The sequence below is a fragment of the Vicugna pacos genome, chromosome 9 (genome assembly GCF_048564905.1).
Source record: "Vicugna pacos chromosome 9, VicPac4, whole genome shotgun sequence".
NCBI classification, from domain to species: Eukaryota; Metazoa; Chordata; class Mammalia; order Artiodactyla; family Camelidae; genus Vicugna; species Vicugna pacos.
Genome location: NC_132995.1, coordinates 46,542,386 through 46,564,647, shown reverse-complemented (window position 1 = coordinate 46,564,647; position 22,262 = coordinate 46,542,386). Strand labels below are relative to the sequence as shown.

Below are 22,262 nucleotides of genomic sequence, written 5' to 3'. Positions count from 1 at the left end.
GGCGCCTCCCTCAAGCTCTTGGCGCCTAGGGGCGGGGCTGGAGAACACGCCTAGAGGGGCTGCCGGTGGAGTCGGGAGGACGAAGTTGGCGACAAGGGTGTCTGTGAGGGATACTGGTGACTGGGGAGGGGATTCTCGGAAACTGGTGACGAGAGTAGGGTATCAGTGGACATTAGTAACGGGAAGGGGTGTGTAGGGGTCTGGCTGATAGGATAGAGCTCTTAGAGCGGACCGTTCATTGGAAGTCTGACCGGGGCGTTGGTGACAAGAGGGGGATTTTGGAGGTATGGATGACATAAGAGGGGTCTGTTTATGGCATTGACAGTTTGAAGAGTATTGTTTGGAGTGGTAATAGGTTGGGGACTCACAATCTGGAGAGTGTGACTAGTTTGAAGGGACTGTGTAGGGAGAGGTACTGAACCCTGGGGTTCAGGATTGGGGACAGCCGTAATAGGTTGCGTTGGGCCTAGAAACTGAATTTAAACAAATCCCGTTTCCTTTTCTTATTCATGAATAAATGTTTGAATAAACATTTAAGAAAAGTATCATAAATATGCATTTGAGGAGTATTCGATCACATTGATCACAAAGAGACCCCTTAACCTTAACTGGCAAAGTAATGAGTTAGAGGTGACTGTAAGACTCGGAGAATTCCCCTGATAGCTGGTCATGAGACAGGTTTCTTTGGCAGGCAGCATGGGGTTCAGCAATCACAGCCTAAGCTATGTGTGTGCGTGTCACCTGCCTGAGCATTGAGGTTTTCCAGTGATGTCATTCCTTTCTTCCTCAGAGTCATCAGGGCAGTCTGCTGTGATTCATCATCTATTTATGAGCTGGTGAATATGTAACAAGATATTTTCTTAATTGGGCATATGATCCTTGCCACATGCTTGTGATTCTGATGCCTCTGAAAGGCCTGTATGTTTGAATGTTGTCATCCATCATTTCCTCAGTTGAAATTCCCGATAAATGTTGTGGAATCCAACTTCATTCTAAAAGTATTTTTGTTATTTTAAGATTGTGTGTCTGAGCAGTTAAATAGGTGTTTGCTTGCTTGCTTATTTTTAGTGAAATGAAAAATCCTTTGAATTTTATACCTAGAAATTATTGTTGTTTACGTAGGAGCCTTGTTCTAGGTGCTGGGGAAAAGCAATGAACAGAACAGACAACACCTCTGCTTTTATGGAGTTTGCATTCTAGTGGGACAAAACAAAACAAAATGTTAGGTAATGACAGGTGCTGTTTAAAAAAAATTAAACATGGTTGGTGACTAGAGTGATGATGGGATGGAATCCTAATTATATTAAGTGGTTGGCGTATTCTAGGAACAGGAAGGAACCCTTCGTGGCTGGAACTGAATAAATAAGAGGGAGTGTGTTAGGAGATGAGATAAAAAATATATAGAACAAAACTGTTGATCTTTGAATTCCATATGAAGAACTCTGGATTTTATTTAGAATGAGATGAGAAATCAGTGGAGGGTTTTAAGCAGAAGTGTGACATGATATGACTTTCATTTTTAAGTGATCAGGCTAACTTCTGTGTAGACAGTAAACTATAGGGTGTTGAGGATGGAAGCCAGAGAACAGTTAAGAGACTATTGTGATAATCCAGGTGTAAGAGATTATGTTGGCTTAGACCAAGATGCTGTCTGTGGAGGTGGAGGGAAGCAGCTGTATTCTAGATACATTTTGGAGGTAGAACCAACAAAATTTGCTGATCAGTTGGATATGATCTATAAGGGACAAGTCTATGTCACAGTTCTTGGAAGGATGGAATTGTCATTTACTGAAATAAAGTACAGCCAGTTTAGGGAGTGAGAATCAAGAATTTGGTTTTGTATATATTAAGTATGAGATGCCCAGAAGATACATCCAAGTGAAGATGTAGAGTAGGTGAGTGGATTTATGAGTGTCTAATTCAGGAGAGAAGTTTTGAAGCTATTGAACTTTATGATGAGATCAGCTAGAGAGTGAGTATAAAAACTAAAATACGTATTTTGCAAACAGAATTAAATACTGAGGAATGAAGACAGTTGTTCCCCGTCTGATAGTCAGTGAATGAATGGAGGAGTTAGAAATTGGACTCAAGACCCCTGCTTCCCTTTAGAGAGCTGGTCATTTTATACTAGTTCAAAGCATGTGTACACTGTCTTGCACCTGGAAGAGCTTAGTGTACTTCTCAGGGGAGAGATCCACTACTCACCAATTTACAGACATGTCACCTGATGGTCTCAGTGATGTGCAGAGTCTTTCTGTCTTCCATCTTTACCTACCTTTTTCTTTTTCCAGTTCACCTTTCTAATTGGTTTCTCTTATCTGCCTTGATGATATGCATCACCTTCTTTACCTATTGGTTCATTAGCTTATTGAATGTTCTAAGGACACTGGATGCCTTCCTTGATGGGGTAGTTAGTTGTAAGAGGTGAGTCAGGAGGAGAAATAGGATAATGAATATATGCAGTTACACATTAACAGGCTTATAAAACATGAAGAGTAAATTTCAAATGTTGGAAAAGTATGTGAACATGGATACTGAGGGATGGCTAGGGCAATGGGGGCTGACACAAAGCCAAGTAAAGTTTACCAAGAAAGACTTCACAGAGAATCTGGATCTTAGGTTTCAGAGAGAAGGGTACATTTTCCAAAGTATAAACTTTCCTTAACAGATAGAAACAAAGGCTGGAGTTGGAAGAGGGAACTTGGAAGCCAAAGGTTTAGTGATATAAATGCCAAGGTGAAATAAATGTTGCAAAGTGTTAAAGCAAACGCTCAGGAGTTCTAAACTGATTCAAAAGACCCTGGAAAGGAGCATCTAAAAAGGAGTAGAACGTGATTTAAATGCATAGTTTTAAGAGAATGACTTTCTTTCTCCTTGGAGGTAAACTGCATAAAGCCCGAGAAAATTATGGAAATGAAAACGGAACAGTTAGTTCTCAATCCTGAATGTGTGAAAATTACACAATATACAGAATCTTTAACGTTTAAAAAAAACTATTAGTCTCTCAAAAAAAATGAAATAAAACCACAAAGAGTAGCTTCCTCAAGTCATGGAAACAAAGAGTAAATATTAGTATCCATTATTATTAAATACTTTTGCAAAGCTCATGGCATCTCAGGGGAGGTGTGTTTCCTTCTGCTGAAAGAAGATGGTTTGGAGGCAAACACCTTTTCCTCAGAGAAGAGCCACCCTCAGGAGTTAACATTAGAACCATCTATTCTAAATATTACTTTAATGGTTATGTAAATAAATGAAAGACATTCACTTAAAGCATAGATAAAATATAATGTCAGAATCACAACAGATTTAAGCCTAACAATTGCTGTACTTAAGAGCTATGTTGCCATCCCAGAAAAGCTTTAAAGCAAGAATTAGTATTAGACCAGAAGATGTCAAAAACATCTTACAGTTGATGACATTGTCACCTTGGACTGTGGTAAGGACCCTGGATAGTTTTCTCAAGTGGGCAGTTATTGATCTCTCTGCCTGTGTTGTTAGGATCTTAGCTGTTCACTTAAAACCCACTTTTAGATTATGGTAACTAGATTTATCGTGGTGGTCATTTTGAAATGTATAGAAATATTTAATCACTATGTTGTGTAACAGGAACTTACATAGTGTTGTAGGTTAATTGTACAGCAAACAGACTCATAAAAGAGATCAGATTTGTGGTTACCAGAGGTAGGGGAGGGGAAGGGGAATTGGATAAAGGCAGTCAAAGGTACAAATTTCCAGTTATAAGATAAATAAGTACTAGGGATGTAATGTACAATATGGTAAATATAATTAACACTGCTCTACATTATATATGAAAGCTAAGAGTAAATCCTAAGAGTTCTCATCACAAAAAATTTTTTCTATTTAATTTCATTTCTATATGAGATGATGGATTTTCACTCAACTTATTGTAGTAATCATTTCGTGATGTATGTAAGTCAAATGATTATGCTATTCACCTTAAACTTATACAGTGCTGTATGTCAGTTATAGCACAATAAAACTAGAAAGGGAAAAAAACCACTTTTAGGTTGCCTTCAAAATAGTATCAAAAAAAGGAGCATCTGCTACTGAACTCCATTCTGAGCACAAACCTCACGCTATCTTGGCACTGCAATGTGATCTTTAAGGGCCTTTTGATGAAGAACTTGGCTGTTGACCATGTTTTAAAAAAAAAATCCTTCTGCCATGTTCAAAATACTAGAGGGCAGGGGAAGGTGAGCCTTCAATTAAGATAATCAATGTTATCTTTGGAGAGTACCATAACTTTCCCTAAAACAGGTAGCCAAGCTTGTGCACCATATAAGGTAACAAAAGTATAGCAGAGAAAGCTAGAGTAATTATCCGTATCCCTCGAAGAGCAGGGAGTTTGGTGTCCTGTTTCCGTTACTGTCCTGCTACAAAGTACAGTGAAAACAATAGAAAATTTGGAGAGAAGGGACCTGGGTTTGGTCTTAGCCCAGGACCGGGTTCAGGACTAAGGCTACATATATTTATGATCTCTGTGTTTTCGCCTATGTAGGGTGTGCTGTGAGTAGTTGGACTTAAGTATACAATGAAACACATTCCGGAATACAGATGACACATATGCAGGTATTTTTGTTGTTGTTGTTCAGCTATTTATTTTAAATCGATGTTTGTGAAAATTTTATTTTACACAAATGTTAACAAGGGCGATGGCTACGGTACTGATGCACGGAAACATTCTATTTCTGGTCAGCCTTTGGAAAAGCGCACCCAACGCGTAAAGCTAGGATTCTGGTCCACGAGTCGGCACCGCCCCCCTTAGCCCCACCCCTACCAAAGCCCGCGTCCTTGCTATTGGTTCCTTTTCCTGCGCCGTCAGTTGCCGTGGTGACCAAGGCTATGGCAACCAGGAGAAGCCAAAGTTGGTAGAACCTCTGGAACCGCGCAGGGGTCCCGAGCGTGCGGCGGCACGACGCGCCACGCTCATGGCGCTCTACGAGCTCTTCTCTCACCCGGTGGAGCGCGGCTACCGCGCGGGACTCTGCTCCAAGGCCGCGTTCTTCCTGCTGTTGGTCGCCGCGCTCACGTACATCTCGCCGCTGCTGGTGGCCTTTCGGAGCCACGGTGAGCCTGTCCCCCAGCCGATGCGCGACGCGGATCCCTGCGCCGGCCTCCCTGACCTCCTCCCCCCCCCCCCCCCGCCTCCCGTCCTCTTTACCTCAGGGTTTTGGCTGAAGCGGAGCAGCTACGTGGAGCAGCCGACAGTGCGCTTCCAGCACCAGGTGCTGCTCGTGGCCTTGCTGGGACCCGAGCACGGCGGCTTCCTCGCCTGGAGCACGTTCCCCGCCTTCAACCGGCTGCAGGGGAGTCACCTGCGCGTCCCACTCGTTTCGGTGCGTGGTTCCTAACCGAGCCCATCCGCGCGGCGGGACCGGGCGGGGGTGGGGATGGGGGGAGGGGTCGGATGGGTGGAAGCGGGCGATCGGCCCCCGCCCCAAGCTCCGCATCGGGGGAGCCCCGCTTGGGTCCGAAAGAGTCACGAACCCAGGGAAGTTTTGTGCGCAGGCTCACTGGCCTGAGCTTTTGTTTAATTTCCTAGAGAGTAAGTTGGTGGTTTTATTTGAGCCGTCCACCACCCCAAGGAAGTTAGCCACTGCTTTGAGCGCCTGTGTCCTATACAGAGTCTGGAAGCCTGGGGACAGCCTGTCTCTGGCTCGCGTCATTTCCGTGGGCCTGGCTTGGTGGAAGCGATGGTTGCGAAAGTTGCACTGTGACTCGTGAAGACCGAGCAGGTTTTCCTTAATTACTCTATCTGCTGCAGCTGTGCATCACCACACGCTAGGGACGGAAAGGGCAGGCTTTTTTAGGCAGGAAGCTCAAGCGCTGGTTGATTAAGCGACCTCCCTAGAAAGTACTGCGGGCTCAGTCCTGCCTCCCTGGACTCGCCTCTTTTGGTGCCGCTCCATCCTGCTGCTGTCTGGGATGAAAATGTCTGTGATCTAGTATTTGGCTCAGAGTAAGTGCATTTCTTACAGTCGCCCTTTACGTTAATTTTCCGAAATCATTTTCGTTCAGAAGTATGAAAATTTTGGTTTTCCTTCTTCCAAAGTTGAATCTCTTTAGACATTTCTAAGATGATTGTCGTACAGCCAGATTTGTGTAGCTGGAAAAAAAATCAAGACATTTTTCCCAGCAACTAAATAAAATGGAAAAAAAATTTAAACCCGATTGGTCATATAAATAACTAACAAAATATGATTCAGATAACATTTCTGATTACTTTAAACATTTTTTCTGATTATAAAATGCATGCTTATTGTACAATATTAAAGTTACAGGTATATATAATGACAAAATTAAAGGCTCAGTTTGGTACATATAGCAATACTGATTAACCAGCTTTATTTTTTTATTTAATTTTTTTACTTTTTGTTTGATTTGGGGGGTAATTAGGTTTATTTATTTTTTAAATAAACCTACTGGGGATTGAACCCAGGACCTCTTGCATACTGAGTACACACTCTACCACTGAGCTTATACCCTTCCCCCTTCTTTTTTAAGGTCTGCAAAGTATTTCATGATATGGAAAACTGTAAGGGATTTAACTAGTTTTCTGTTGGATATTTGATTCTTTTACTTTTTCACTATTAGAATATTTCAGTGAGCAAGATTTTGATTCAATCTTATACCTTTAAACATCACAGTGTGAGGAATTGGAGTAGAAGCTGTTTGTTGAAATAGTATAAGTACACAGAAAACTAAGCATAATTATTAACTCCAGAAAAATAAAAAGTAAGGAAAGGAAAAGTAAGCAGAGTTGTGAATAGGATTTACATAATCATAATTAGGTGAACAATAAATGTTGACTAACCAAAATAAGAGTTTAACTCTACTGGGGAGATAGAAAGGGGGCAGCGCTGGCAGGAGAGGAGTTGCGGAGAAAACTAAATCTGTGTCTCTCTTTGTGGGAAGACAATAGAGGATGCCTGAAACAGAAATTGAGAAGTGCCAATGCAATTGTTATTTAAAGACATGGACATACATTTCTAAATAATCAGGTAAATGACATGAAAATATTTGCCCTGTGAGTGAAAGTCTGCTGGTTTTTGTAACATTGTTGAATACTTTGATTCTTTAAATGATCAGGTCTTTTAAATAGATTTTTTTTTTTGATGGAGGTACTGGGGATTGAACCCAGGACCTCATGCATGCTAGGCATGCTCTCTACCACTGAGCTACACCCTCCCCATGTAAATTGATTTTTTAAATAGAACTGGAGTAGGAGACAAATTTCTTTCAATAGCTCCTCCCCAGTAGTGACATGTGGCCCGTTTTTATTCTTATTTGAGATTGTAATGCCTCTGGGGAGGGGTGGCTGTAGAGGAGAGGCTGTCATCGAGGTACCCTTACTTTTCACTGTATACCATTGCATGTCTCGCATTCTACATGCGTGTGTTTCCTTTCCAAAAGTGGAAACAAAGGGCTTTTTAAAATTACAAACACACACGAAATTAACTAATTTTACTTTAGGTTAGCATTCCCTGTCTTTCACATTTTTGGTTGAAATTTGTTTCTTTACATTTGTGTATTCCTCTTCTGGTTACTTGATTCAAAGAAATAATCCTGAAAACAAGGATACAGCATTAGGTTTCATTCATTTGCTCATTTCACTGGTTCATCCACCACAACTGGTTGGCTTCCCAGTTGGATTGCTTATCTTATCTCTGTAACCAGAAACCACTCCCTTGAGAGCACTGCCCACCTACCCCCTGCCTGTGTGTGTGTGATTTTATGAAGCCAAGGCTACCTCTTATTTTTATGTGCCTAGAACTATTAATCCTCTTTAATACTGGGTAATTTTACACTGTAATGCATAAAACAAAGCTCCTTTTTCTTAGTCTTTTTTCTCCCTATCCATTCTAGGCCTTTGTCTATAAGTAATTTGTGACCTTGTCATCTACAGTTTTTCTCAGTAAATCATTTGCTTACTTCCTGGCTGAGCTCTTGGTTTGAGAATAGTTTGAAATCATGAGATACAAATAAATGAATTAGAAGATATAAGGGAAGTACAGGAAAAAAAGCAAAAATTCTAGCAGGAAAACTAGGATAATACAAGGCGGTATTTTAAGGCAGTGAGTAAAGATGGAGCCAGTCCTCAGGACTGTACAACAGAATTAAAGTCCAATAGATCATTTAAAATATGAAATCATAAACATATTGAAACAAATGAGTGAAAGCTTTTATATCTTGGAGTAGGAAAGGCTATTCTGAGTATGACAAAATCTATGAACCGAGAAAGACACTTTTTTGATAAATGCAAGTATATAAAAATAATTTTAAAAATTACTGGCCCGGTGAAAACCACAAGCAAAGTCAAAACACAAATGACCACTAGGAAATAAGTTTTACTATTTGTATCATTTGTAAAGGGCTAATTTTCCTAACATAAAGTGCCTGTAGATCCTAATTAAAAAACCAACTACCTAGTTTAAAAAGGGCAAAGAATATGAATAATTTATAGAAGACTAAACACATGTAACTCTTTTTTTTTTTTGCGTTAAAGTAGATTTATTTAGAGAGATACATACTGCATCGAGTGTAGGCTGTTTCAAAAGGCAGGAAAAAGGCCACAAGGTGTGGGGGTTGGGTGCTCACACTCCATAGACAGTGCAGGCAGTCTCCAAAAAGGAGCGAGTGAGAGAGAGGCAGCCACATGTAACTCTTGAAGGTATGAAATCACAGTCATAATTAGATGAATGCAGATTAAGAATACGTTAAAATATTATTTTTATCTATCAAACAGGCAAAAATTGAAGTTTGATAACATAGTGGGCAGGATGTACAGAGTTACACATTCACGCCAGTGTAGCACTAGTGGGAGTGTAGATTAATATAACCTCTTTGAAAGACTATTTGTCCATATTCGTCAGAATTACCAATTCATGTGCCTGCTTCTACTTCTAGTAAGGTATCTTTAAGGCTTGTGCACACATGTGAAATGACGTACGTAAAAAGTTGCTCATTGATGGAGGGAGGTATAGTTAAGTGGTAGAGTGCATGCTTAGCATGCACAAGGTCTTGGATTCAATCCCCAGTACCTCTACTAAACCTAATTACCTCTCCTAAACCTGATTACCTCTCCCTCCAAAAGAAAAAAACAAAAAGAAGAGTTGCTCATTGCAGCATTGTAATACCAAAAGATGGTAAACCACCTATCTAACAATAGAAAACTCGGTGAAGAAACTGTGGTACATCTACCCAGTGGAATGGTACATAGCTTTTTTTTTTTAATAAAGTGGATTCATATATATTGATGTGGAATTACTTGTAAGAGAAATTGGTAAGTATAAAAAATAAAAATTGTATATAACATGCTTCTATTTGTATAAAAATAATAGAAAAATAACAAAAATATTTATATGAATGTGTGTATGTACGTGTATGTACATGTACGTACATCTATGCTTTGGCTATGTCTGGAAGAACTCAGAAGAAACCACCAACATTACTAGCTCTGGGGAAGGAACTAGCTGGCTGAGGTTAAGGTGGAAGAGAAACCTTTTCATTGCATACACTTTTATACCATTTAAATTTTGTGCCATGGGAATGTAATACATATTCAAGGTTTTTAAATTATAATGACAACAATTTTTAAAGGAAAAATTTAGAAAGTGCCGTGTAAAACAAAAGCAAACCCCAAAACGTAAAAATTTAAAAGCAGGTAAGTATATAAAATGGCACAGCTACTTTGGACAATAGTTTGAAGTTCCTCAAAAAGATGAACATAGAGTTGCCGTGTGTCCCAGCATTCCCACTCCTAGGCATGTGTGTACCCCAGAGAATTGAGAACACATGTCTACACAAAAACTTCACACAAATGTTCATAGCAGCCTTATTCATAATAGGAATAGCAATTCAAAAAAAGTGGAAACGACCCAAGTGTCCATCAGCAAGTGAATGGATAACAAAATGTGTTGTATCCTTGCAATAGAATGTTACCCAACCACAAAAAGGAATGGAGTCATGATACGTGCTACAACACAGATAAACTTGAAAAACATACCAAGTGAAATCATCCAGCCACAAAACAGCACATATTGTATGATTCCATTTAGGTGAAATGTCCAGAACAGACAAATCTGTAGAGACAGAAAATAGATTAGGGATTCTAGAAGCCTGGGGAATTAATTGGTGGAGGGGAGAGATGGGTAGTGATTGCTAATGAGTATGTGGTTTGTTTTTGGGATGATGAAAATGTTTTGAAATTAGAATTAATGGTGATAGTTGCACAATTTTGTGGATATACTAAAATCTATTGAATTACAGATTTTAAAAGGGTGAATTTTATTGTATGTGCATTATGTCTTTTTTTTTAAAGCAGGGAGGTGATACACTGGTGAAATGCTTACAAACCATAGTTAAAAAAATTTTAATAACTTACTGTGTCTCTGGTATATGGTAATACACTTAAAGTCCTCTCAGTAGTACTTGACCTTTAACGATCCCTTAGTGAAGTGTTAGCCATTTATTTTTTAATATATATTATCTCTTTAAGCCTCACAGTAACCTTGTGAGGTAGAGTTTCTGCCCCTGTTTTAAAGATGAAGAGAATAAGCCTCAGAAGTGACATGATTTCTAACTCTCGAGTGAATAGTCAGACTATAGTTCAAGGATTTCTTACTCCATATCTTATACCCTTAACCCTTAGTGCAAAAAAAAACCCTTCTCTAACTCTGAACATAAAGCTGACTGACCACACCTACCCAGAAAGCCAAGGAAGCAGTGGTTTTAGGTCAAAGTTTGACCGAATGCTTGGAGGTGGCTTTGTGGATGCTAATATGGGAAAATGCCCCAGAAGTCAGAAATGGCCTTGCTGCTGCTTTGGTCCACTCACCTTGAATAGCATCTCTAAAATCCCTGTGCTTTTGATTGCTTTAAAATTCCAGTTTCTTGTTTGTAATGAGAGAAGAAAAAAAGCTAAGAGTGACCTTTTTCCCTCAATGAGCCTGACTTGGCTCATTAAGCATCTGTGACCTCGAGTGCATGGAGACTGAAAGCTGTACGAGGGTGCAGGAAGATGAGTGGAGAGTACTGCCTGAGACATGTTTTATCACATCTACAAAATCAGAGAGTGTCTGCCTGTCTGTGGTATCTTAACAATAGCTGTTGGCCAGAAGGCAGGCTTGGCTAGTCCTCATTGCCTACATATGTGCAAACATCAAAAGTGTCAGCATCAGAACTTGCAGAAGGGACATCAGCAGCTTGAAAGAAGATCCAGAGATAGTAATTAAAACACTATTTTAACTCTAAGAGCCAAATGATAAGCAGGTAAGGGAAGGTTCAAGAGGCACTTAAAGGTAGAATAGCTCCACATTATTCTAAAGGCTGCTTAAGAGCCCAGAGCAATAGATTGTAGTTACCTTTGTGAAAGTTTTTCTAAATCATGCTGTGTCACCAGTGTGCTGCATGGCACAAAGGACGAAACTGTATAGAAACGTATGGATAATATTGAGTCAAAAAGTGATTCAAAAGAAGTTTTAAGAATCTGTGGATCAATTTATTTTGCTTATATTTTTCAATGTGCATAAATATGGTTTCTCATATAAATATGCCTAAGTCTAAAAGCTCTTTCAATAAGTATAAAATAAATACTCAGTGATTAGAAAGCATTGTGTCATAGTTTAATTGGAAGTATTTTTGGTTTTTACTGGTATAGGTACATTTTATAATTGATGATATCTTAGATTCACTGAAATACAGGTGGCAAGGACTTTATAAGCCTAGGAGCCATGAAGTAGCAATCCCTACTTTGCTGGAGACCCAAAGACTTGTGCCAAAGAGTGTTTTCAGCATAAAAAGAAAAAATGGAACACTCAGTGAGGACAAGTGTATGGTAAAATGGACACTGGTATAAACTAGGAGGTTAACCTTCAATTAAAAAAATATGACTCTAAAGAGTAAGAAGTATGAAAACAAATAGAAGCCAAATAAAATTCCAGCAAACTATCAAATACTGTAGAATCCCTGATGGGGAAGATGGTGCAAGTCAGAGCACTCTGGAAACAACAGCACTAGTTAAATTTATAGCTACTGCTACAGCAGATGCTATACTGGTTGTTAGGTCTTGCCTCAGCTCCAAACCTACCCTCCTATATTCGGCTTTGTGATGCTCAGGCTGAAGTACCGAAAACCACATTCTCCTCTGCCCACTGCCTCCTAGGTACTGCCAGTAGGAGGCATGGTGAGCCTTGTTCTGGGAGTGGAAGAAAACCAGAAATTGCAACCAGGGTGAAGAACCATTGCTGGTGTAATGCAAACAAGGAGTCCATCCTTCCTCCAGCCTTATCCACTCCTTTGGGTTCTTCCTCCAAGCTCCAGAGGTACCAGCACCAATTGGACAGCACTCCCTTCTTGAAGTCTAAGTCCCAGCTCCTTGTAATGCCAGCCTCTTCTCCAGCCCCAGGCATGGGAGCTGCTTCCTGCAGTTACCCTGTAAACAGTGTTTCCTTTTTGCCTTTTTAGTCCACTAATACCTATGTTATTAATGATCCCCTATACTAAATTTCCCCTGTTAAAGTAACTTTATTTTAGTTTCCTTCTTCCTGTTTGGGCCCTGATTGATGCAGATGGACTGATGGGCATTGACTAAGTCCAACAACGCCTGTATTTATCTTACCTAGTATGTTAGTATTGATTTCACATGTATCTGTAAAGCATTAACTTGTTATAACCACCAGAAATCTTTGAAATTAGGGTTCATATGGGCTATTACAGAGGAGCATTGAATCAGGAGTCGGCAAACTTAAGTCCTAGCCCCAGTTCTGTCATTGGGTTCCATATCCTCTCTTGCCCTCAATGTAATTATATAAAGAGCACGACAGTACCTACCTCTCTAATTATTGCTAATTGTCACCATTCCAAGTATTAGTACTTCTGGGATATGCAGAGGGATGAGATAGGAGAGTCCATGGATATAAAAATCTCTCCAAGTTGTACATATAGCTTATAAAAGTAAGGTGATGGAGTGACTTATGAATTCTCTTAGCCAGGCACACCAATTGGATTTTAGTTACTAACCTTGAACTTGTGTTAAAGAAGTATTAGCTTTTTGAACACGTGCCTTTGTAGCTGTTGCATTTTGTGTTAAGCTTGATTTGAAGTAAATAGAATTAGATCATTGATTTTATCAGAACTCCAAGTGATAGCACAGCAATGTCACCCACCTTGCCAGCCCCAAGGGAGTGAGAGTCTTACATGGCGACAGGTCTTCTGTGGGAGATGCATTTGCACCATCACTTATCTCAGTGGTCCTGTCCTGGCCCTCATCTTCCACCGTCTCTGTCTCATGCACTGTGCTCAGCTGCACTGGCCTCATCTCACACTCTTAAACCCTGACCCACATTTCCCCAGAGCTCATGCGCTTTGTTAGCCTGGATCACTCTTCCCCAAGACGTTTCTGTCCCTTATCACTTCACTTCACCTGACTTCTCTGAACACTTACTATAAAAATTCTACCTTTGGTCCCTCAAGAAGGGAGCCTGCTTCGTTTTCCTTTGTGGCACTTATCACTCCCTGATATTGGCACGTGTTTATGATTTACCTTCTGCCTCCCTGGCTGGGAATGTAACCTTCATTAGAGTGGGGACTTTGCCTGTATTGTTTGCCATTACATTTCCAGCACCTGAAGCAATGCCTGGCACATGGTTGGCCCTCAGAAAATACTTGACAGGTTAATGAGTGGATTTAACAAGTAAACACTAATAATGGTTCTGTGCCAGATCTCTGTCCTCTGTGAACCTGGAGTAAAAGTGTGTGCACAAACAAGCATACAAATTTAGACTCATGTTTTTGATGCTAGCTTTTTGCAGAAAGATCTGCTGCCCTACCCAACATCTGCTCCTTGAGTTTATTTTAAATCTGGACACTTTAGTCCTGGAAAGAGAACCAGATTTGAAGTCGAAGATGTGGTTCCGTATTCCGTCTTCACCATTACTAGCCATACCCCGTAATTCCCTTAGTCTCCCTGAGCCTTGATTTTCACATCTATACAGTGGGGATAGTACTTGCTCTGCTTACCTTAGACTTATTGTAAAGGTCAAATGAAATGGATTTCTCTCCCTCTCAGGCTGTGTTAGAGTCTGGATTCTTATGGCAGTTCCTTCATGGCCACTATCCTCTCTGGCAAGTTGTGGATCTTTGCCTTCCCATCCAAACCTAAAGATCCAGGAGCCATGGATCCACTACAGAGAGTTAACCTGCCATTGTCTTCTGAGTCTTCCCAGGTACCAACTGAAAAAAATTCACAGGAAGACAAGGCAGCCTCTTTTCCCTCCTACTCATAATTGCTAATACATAATTGCCTCGGTAATTTGATTGTCAGCCCTGGTAACAGATATCCCTCCCCTACACCTGCAAAGCTGATGGAATAGGACAGAGAAAGTCGTATCCAACAGAAGAGAGAGGGTAGGTTTCTCTATAACAAGGCCCAGGATAAGGACATTATTGTCTAGAAGGAAAGAAATGATTGAAAGTTTCTGAAAACTGAGATATCTCCATCTCAAACGACCTTATTAGCCTGAAAAAGAACAAAGAATCTCTTTCCCCGAATAAAGGTAATGGTGGAAAACCAAATGAATCAGTTGATGGGGAATTCAGATGGAAGTGTTGATACACCATAGCAGAATCCTTCTGGGAACCTACAGTGGAAAAGGATCGGTTGTAGCAACAAGATCCAGAGTTGTGCCAAGGAATCATGTCACCAGTGGTTGCATTTCAGGGACTGTCTTTCCTGATAGTCATTTGAGGGTCACTGGGAGGCAAGAGTGGGTTATGGTGTTTTTTTAATGAGCTGTAATTTGTCTTTTTCCCTCTTTGGATCTGTTTTCCCTACTTTCATGTACATAATTTATAAAGTACCTGTGTAGTTTTAATGGCTTACTGATTTTCCTTAGCTTTCTTTTTCATTGTATTGATTGGTACTAAAAGGTGCGCTAGGCTTTAAAGCCCTGACATCAGTCCGACACTGAGAATCTGAAGCAAAGACACTGTGGTTAAAGAATATATAAGTAGAGCTTGGTGTTTTTATGTTGAGTCTGTTCAGGGAATGCAAATGATTAGGATTCTTTCCTTCCTGTTTTAAAAAGTTGACTTCTGGAGAAGTAGAAGTCAGTTCTGATGTGCTATATCAATGTTCATACAAACTCAGGCATGTTTCTTAAAAAGAAAGAAAACACCAGCAACAAAACAGAAAAGATCAAATGAGACAACTGAAAAAGAAAAAATGCACCCAAATGTTTACAGTGTTGTTACTGCCAGTTCAAGTTCCCATTCAGTTTGGCCCTAGAATATTTTGAGAAGCAGGAGTGTGCAGTTCCCGGGAGGTGCACATGTCTCTTTCCCCAGTATTGATCCACTTGTAGCTATTTGTTCTCTTTTTCCTCTCAGTGAGGGAGATAATGCCTGTGTGCAGCAGAACTATGAGTCACAGTGTATGTACAGCAGTGGTATGGATTTCTCCCAGACTTATTAAGGATCAGGAATCCTTGGCCTTTTTTTGGATTTCCTAGACTAGAGAAGAAGACGGGAACCAGGATGGGAAAATGGACATGTTACATTTTAAACTGGAGCTTCCCCTGCAGTCCACGGAGCACGTTCTTGGTGTGCAACTCATTTTGACTTTCTCCTACCAATTGCACGTGAGTTAGTTCCCTAAGGAAGCTCGTCCTCTCTCTTTTGTCTTTCAGTAGAACAGAGTCCCGTTTTGATTTCTAGGAAAACCCACACTGCAGAAGGCTCTCTTCAGAGGTGTATTTCGGGACTTAACTGCCTAAGTTAAATTGGCCTAAAATCAAGTATCTTTCATTGAAGTCATACTAATTTATATGAGCTCTTACTAGCTCAGAGGGTTATGGACAGAGTGCTTCCTGTCGGGCTAAGCTATGTACGGGAGGGACCACTAGGCTTCAACCACAGACAGGTGATGCTTACAACTCAGAGCCCTTCTGATCTGACTGAAATTGATATTGTCTCTCCTTCTAATGACTTCAGAGGATGTCGACATTTGTGATGCAGAGCATGGCGTTTCTCCAGTCCTCCTTCGCTGTTCCAGGGTCCCAGTTATATGTGAACGGAGACCTGAGGCTGCAGCAGAAGCAGCCCCTGAGCTATGGTGGCCTTGATACTCGATACAACGTAAGGATGCTTCTTACTGTCCATCTCTTCTGTATCTATAAGTTACTGCTTATCAGGTTCTTTGAAGAGGGAGAAAGGAAAGTTGGAAATAGCACTTCTCTGTGGGTGGCACAGAAAAGTATTTCTGAGGAATTCTTTCAAAATACAGAGACAGGCAGCCCTGTAGTTACATCTAAAAAGAGAGAAAAAAAATTTGTGTTTATCTAAGAACTGAATTGTTTGTAGATTTCGAGCACACTCACACACACACACACACACACACACACGCACGCACGGCATATTCCAAGTGATCTTTTTCAGTTCGCATAAAACATTTGAAAAAGAATATTAACCACTGTTGTTAAGCATTATGCCAGCCCTGAGTTAAGAGGTTTAAATATAGCATCTCATTTAATCATCACAGCAGCCTCATGAGATACCTTCTTTTGCAGTTTCCCAGCTCTCTTGTCATTGTTCCTTTTGCTCCTTTCCAGACATACGGGCCTTTTTGCAGGTCTTCAAGCAGCTCCTGCCTCAGGGTTTTTGCACTTAACTCTCCCTCTGCCAAGGATCCCCTCCACTTAATCTACCACTCCATTCTGGTTCCTGTTCAAAGCCCCTGAGCACGGTCCTTCCCTGACACTCCTTCTAAAGAGCATTCAGCTCTCTCTCCATCTTCCCTCACCCAGATTTATCCCTCTTACCTCCGCCTGAAATCTGAAAAAAAAGTTTCGTTTTGTTCACTTGCCATCTCCCTCAGCGGCAAAAGCGCTGATATCTGTCCTCTCACCTCAGTGCTTCGAACCATGCCTGCCATGTTGTAAGCACGCAGACAGATTTGTTGAGAGAGTGAACTCTCTCATTTCACACATGGGAAAACTGGGACTTAACAGGGATTAATTAATTTTCCCAAAGTCCCACAGCTTGAAAGTAACAGAGCCATGTTACTGTTGGAGGCCAGCACTCATGCATCTGATCGTTCATCACTAACCTTTGTTTTATCACAAGGAGACCCGTATTAGTTGGGCTGGGCTGCTTGTGAAAGTGAAAGTGAGATGTTACCAGTTACTATAGGCGCTGTTCTGTATAAACTGGGATTTGTGGTCACATAGCTGTAAATCAACATATGTTTTTTAAAAAGGAAGGGACTGTAAGACATAAAGTTAACATAGCCCTTTTTATTTGAAGGTTTGTATATTAGATTATGTCTAGGGGAATATATTAGTGGGAAGATCTTTTTCAAAGGATTATGTGCTTACTATTTGTACTTTATCCTATTTCCATCTCTACATTTAAAAGATAACTAAGAGATAATTGAAAAAGATAAAAGGTAATTAAGAGATATATTAGACAGCATCCAGGCAAGAGCAAGAGAAAGAAAAAGGAGTTGAAAATGTGGTCTCTTAAAAAAATTAAAGGAATTACTTCTCTCATTGGAATAAAGAAGGGTATTTTATAAATAGCTTTAAAACCTCTAAAAGGTGGATATTGACCCCTTGTTTCCATCTCTGCCAAAGAAAAGACTGAGAATAAACGGCTTAAATTGTTGCACAAGAGTTCATTCATCATTGAAGAAAAGATTATCGATACTGAAATAGGACACCAAGCATAAGAGGGTGGTCTCTGAGATCAGCCTGTGTAGGCAAGAGGGTAGAAAAAACGTGAGGGGAAGTCTCTTGGGTGCTCACCCCACATCCTCCTGCCACATCCCAGGTATCTGTAATCAACGGGACCAGCCCTTTTGCCCGTGACTACGACCTCACCCACATTGTTGCTGCCTATCAGGAAAGGAACGGTGAGTCTTGAGGAGAGTTCATCCCACTGCTTCTCAAGGACTTTCCAGATTTATGGGGGAATTGGAGAGAAATAGAATTGGAGCCCTTATCATGTGCAAATGTCAAAACCAGTAAACGCTCAGTTAATGGAAGTGAATAGGCTACTCAAGTTTTGGCCTTTTTCTCCTAAAGGCCTCCCCTCCATTACTTCTGTGGTCCAGCAGGTTAGTGCTAATTCACTGCCATATTTATCTCACCACTGGCTTAATGGGTTTCTTTTTCTTTATATATAAGCCTAATTGAGTTACATCCCACATCATACCTGTAAAAGAAGCCAAAGACAGGGTGCTTTCCATAGTTTTCAGATAGATATAGGGAATGTGAGTGACTCATTCTGTATCAGCGGCCGAAGTAGGAGCGAGCGTCCAAGGTTCTGGGTGGAAGACCGAGAATGTCCATCCCTTACAAAGGCGAGGCTCTCGGGTTGTCTCGTGTGCTTGACTCAGCACGTCTGGCTGGTTGGTCGTCTGAGGTTTTTCTCTAAAGGCCTCCAAGTATTGCTTGGCAACCAGACATCATAATACTATACACAGACATTTAAGTCAGGAGACTACAATTTCAATATTTCTTCCTAATTTTATGTAATGCACTAGGAGCATTGTTCCAAAAATAAAGGAATTTTAGAATACAACTTAAAAGCATTTATCTATAAATCAGCTTGTCTTTCTTTATTCCTTTCAGTCTTTGTCCATACACAGATTTTTTTTCATACAGCTCCTTTTTTTTTTGAAGTACAGTCAGTTACAATGTATCCATTTCTGGTGCACAGTACAGTGTCCCAGTCATGTATATACACATATTCACTCTCATATTCTTTTTCCTTAAAGGTTATTATAAGATATTAAGTATAGTTCCTTGTGCTATACAGAAGAAACTTTTTTTTAATCTATTTTTATATATAGTGGCTAACATTTGCAAATCTCAAACTCCCAAATTTATCCCTTCCCACCCCCTTTCCCCAGGAACCATAAGATTGTTTACTATGTCTGTGAGTCTGTTTCTGTTTTATAGATGAGTTCATAGTGTCTTTTTTTTTCCTTTCCTATCATAGTTTAAAGATACTTTATGATCCAACATACTTTTTGTACTTTGTAATATAAACATTTCCCCATGCTGCTACAGAGTTTTAATTGTTTTTTTTCTGATTTATACTCTTTTTTATTATTTTTATTTATTTTGTTTGATGGTTGGTTTGGGGGGGTTAATTAGGTTTATTTATTTAGTGATTTTTTTTTTAACAAGAGTACTAAGGATTGAACCCAGGACCTCATGCATGCTAACCATGCAGTCTACCACTGAGCTGTATCTTCCCCCCCCATTTATTTTTATTGAAATATAGTTGATTTACAGTGTTGTGTTAGTTTAGTTGGTTTCCTTTTTAGTGGTAGCATAGTATTCCTTTGCTTAGCCATTCAATAGCTGTAGAACACAAACTGTTTCTAAGTTTTCAACACAAGTATTTTGACAAGTATTTTAACAAATAATATGTGAGCAACTTTGCTCATTCAATTTCCCTTTCCTTTTGAATTATTTCTTTGGGGTGAGTTCTGAAGTACAGAATTTGCCTGTGAGGTCAGAGTATTTTTATAGTCCCCCATATCTTATTGCCAAAGAGAGCATTCACAGATTAACTCCTGATTGTATTGCAGTAACCACCATCCTGACTGACACCAACCCCATCTGGCTGGTGGGAAGAGCTGCAGAAGCTCCATTTGTGATTAATGCTGTCATCCGATACCCAGTGGAAGTCATTTCATATCCTTTCTGTTAAAGGGCCAACAGTAGCTCAGTTTCAAAAAAGAAAAGGATTCCTCAGTTGTCCCAAGGAAGAACAGATGTGGGAAGCCTCAGCTTGGAAATTGCTATATTCTTGTAGCCCCACACAAATGACTATGTCTCCCTGCAGTTCATACAGGAAAAAATATTCATTTCCTGTTCGTTTTTGGTTTTTTTTTTGAGCAATTCTAGGTCAGAATCATCCATATTTATATCTTAATAATCTTTTATTACCTCTTTTATCTTAAGGGTATTTGAAACATTTTTGCCATTTTCTGTCTAAACTAAACCTTTGGTTTAACATTTACTTAGAAAATGTCATCTGTGATTCCTTAACTGTTTGTACTTATCTACCAGGATTCTGGGAAATGATGAAGTTTGCCTGGGTCCAGTATGTCAGTATCCTACTTATCTTCCTCTGGGTGTTTGAAAGAATCAAAAGATTTGTGTTTCAAAATCAAGTGGTGACCACAGTCTCTGTACCAGCAGTGCCTTGTGGAGAACTGTATAAGGAGCATTTATCATAAGAAGACCCTTTCTGAAAACTCTAAGCAGGACCCTGGCTACCTCACTGTTGTCTTCTGAGAACTGCCGTGTTAGGAAACTTATGAAAAGCTCATGGACACTTGCCCACATGTGTGCTTTTCCTATGAGAGACAAAGAACAATCCTTTCTAATTTTCCTCTACACAAATTGCATATCTTCTAAGCTCCTGCAGAAATAATCAGGGACTAGTCTTAGGAAACATCTGAAGGTTCCCGAAGGCTATAATTTGCTTTTGTTTTTGTTTTTGTTTTTTTTGCCTCAGACTTGAATTTCAGAAAAACTACATACAGTCAGTTCAGACATCTTGGAAAGAGTCCCATCTCTGGTCAAGCAGAGACTTTTCCTCTCTTGAACTGAGAAACATGCTATGCATTTCTTCCCCCATTGTAAACCATGCTTTACTCTTTTCAGGGCTCTCTGGTGATAGATATGCAAATCATCAGCACTTTCCACTCCTGGGCATCTAAGTTTCCTATTCAGAACTGATTTCCACAACTGAGAGGCCTTTTACTAGGGAACTGGAGAGAGAGAAGGGGAGCGCTCGAGAGCACATGTGTGCACGTGCGGGAGGGCGGGCAACTTGAGGACACCAGGACCATCCGTCCACCTGCCCTGAGCCTAACAGACAGTCGTCTGTCAGCAGCTCAGCTGAACAGCCCTTTATCCCTGCCCTGCTGGGGCTGGCTCTTTGCCCTCTGTCTGTGCCCCTGGAATAGCAGGCTGCAGTCAGATGTGCTGTTTCATTCACAAGCCCCTCAGCAACAGTGGGGGAAGTAAGGAGTGTAACAACAGGTTCTTTCTCTCTGGCCCTCACCCAACAGCCTGGACACTTGCCACTCCTTCTCTTTGACAGCCCTCCCCCTTCTGGAAAAGGATGCGGGTGACAGAGGAGCTGTTGTTGGTATTGGCTCCCACTGCCTAACAACCACAGAGTTTACTTGGAGGGCTAGCGGGAAGCCCAGTTACTTGTATTTCCTGTGCCTAAGGAACAGGGCGCCCATCAGAGTGGGCCGCTTTGGGGAGGATCCACAAGGAGCAGGGAGGGGATAGAGAGGATGCTAGCCCGGGCAGGCCAGTCCTGGCTGGGCCATTAGCAGAATGGCACGCAGTCCAGCCAGGTTGCCCTCATAACTGAGTGTCCACGGAAGAGACCACCAGAATGGGCCTCTTCTGTCGCATATGGATGGATTCTGCATTCTCGCCCTAAGGACAGTTGGGCCTGCTTTATGATACTGAGACGTCATTGACACTGGAAGGACGTGCCCTCTGCAATCCCACCCAAAGACACCCTCCTGAGTGCGTGCCTCAGTGTACCCTGGAGACTCAGTTCTTAATTCCACAGCACCTTTTCTTTCAGGCTGACCAAAATAGGGTTTTGGAAACAAAGCTATTTTGAAGTATTTAAGCACAGAAATATCCTAACACTGACCCCTCTGCCTTTCATTTTAATATTTAGTGCTGTTTATATGCCTAAAGTTTTTTTCCTTGAGATTTAAATGAAAAATGGTTTCTGGTTTGAATCACCAAAAGGTAGAGAGATATGGAAACATAGCTAACATGCATGACTTTGCATTTTATCAAATTACTTTTCTGCAAAATGTGTACAAAGGCCCATGATGTAACTTTCTAATTAAAATGTTCAAACTGGAAGGTTGCATGTGGCTTTTTAGAGGGAGAGTATTTGGAAAAGGGACGGATGGGGAAGGCAGAGGTGTGCACACTTCTCTTCGTTACTCACCAGCTGCCTTGCTTTGCCAGGGCTCTGCCAAAAGACCTTGGAGCTTTTGTTCACTTCTTGGTAGAAGTCTTCTGGCCCAGCCCCCAGTAAATGTGAGTTTTTGGTGGAATCAACATGGCATGTGAAAACCACAGGCTGGAAATTTACAGCTGCATCTGATGAAGATCCAATTATTTACAGATCAGATGTTGGTAGCTTCTGAACCTGAATCACACCAGTATAGTTGCAAGAGG

The 22,262-nt window shown here is 40.7% G+C and overlaps 1 protein-coding gene and 1 long non-coding RNA gene across 4 annotated transcripts; one reads left to right on the top strand and one right to left on the bottom strand.

Annotated features, from left to right (window-relative positions):
• Window positions 1–21: 21 nt before the first annotated feature.
• Window positions 22–21,941, top strand: TMEM231 (transmembrane protein 231). Of its 3 annotated transcripts, XM_072967735.1 has the most exons (9): window positions 23–284; window positions 4,520–4,590; window positions 4,718–5,088; window positions 5,188–5,357; window positions 15,531–15,659; window positions 16,012–16,155; window positions 17,848–17,929; window positions 19,619–19,724; window positions 20,092–21,941. In XM_072967735.1, the coding sequence occupies exons 3-9, from the start codon at window positions 4,950–4,952 to the stop codon at window positions 20,270–20,272; spliced, it is 951 nt and encodes a 316-aa protein (XP_072823836.1). In that variant the 5' UTR covers window positions 23–284; window positions 4,520–4,590; window positions 4,718–4,949; the 3' UTR covers window positions 20,273–21,941. The 3 variants fall into 3 exon arrangements, with proteins under 3 accessions (XP_072823837.1, XP_072823836.1, XP_006207559.1); XM_072967736.1 differs by lacking the exon at window positions 15,531–15,659 and having other exon boundaries at window positions 22–284; XM_006207497.4 differs by lacking the exons at window positions 23–284; window positions 4,520–4,590 and having other exon boundaries at window positions 4,614–5,088.
• Window positions 15,557–18,633, bottom strand: LOC140698185 (uncharacterized). Its single transcript, XR_012075771.1, has 2 exons — window positions 18,232–18,633; window positions 15,557–16,327 (listed from the first exon to the last, which is right to left on the bottom strand). It is a non-coding gene; the product is annotated as an uncharacterized lncRNA (long non-coding RNA).
• Window positions 21,942–22,262: the final 321 nt, after the last annotated feature.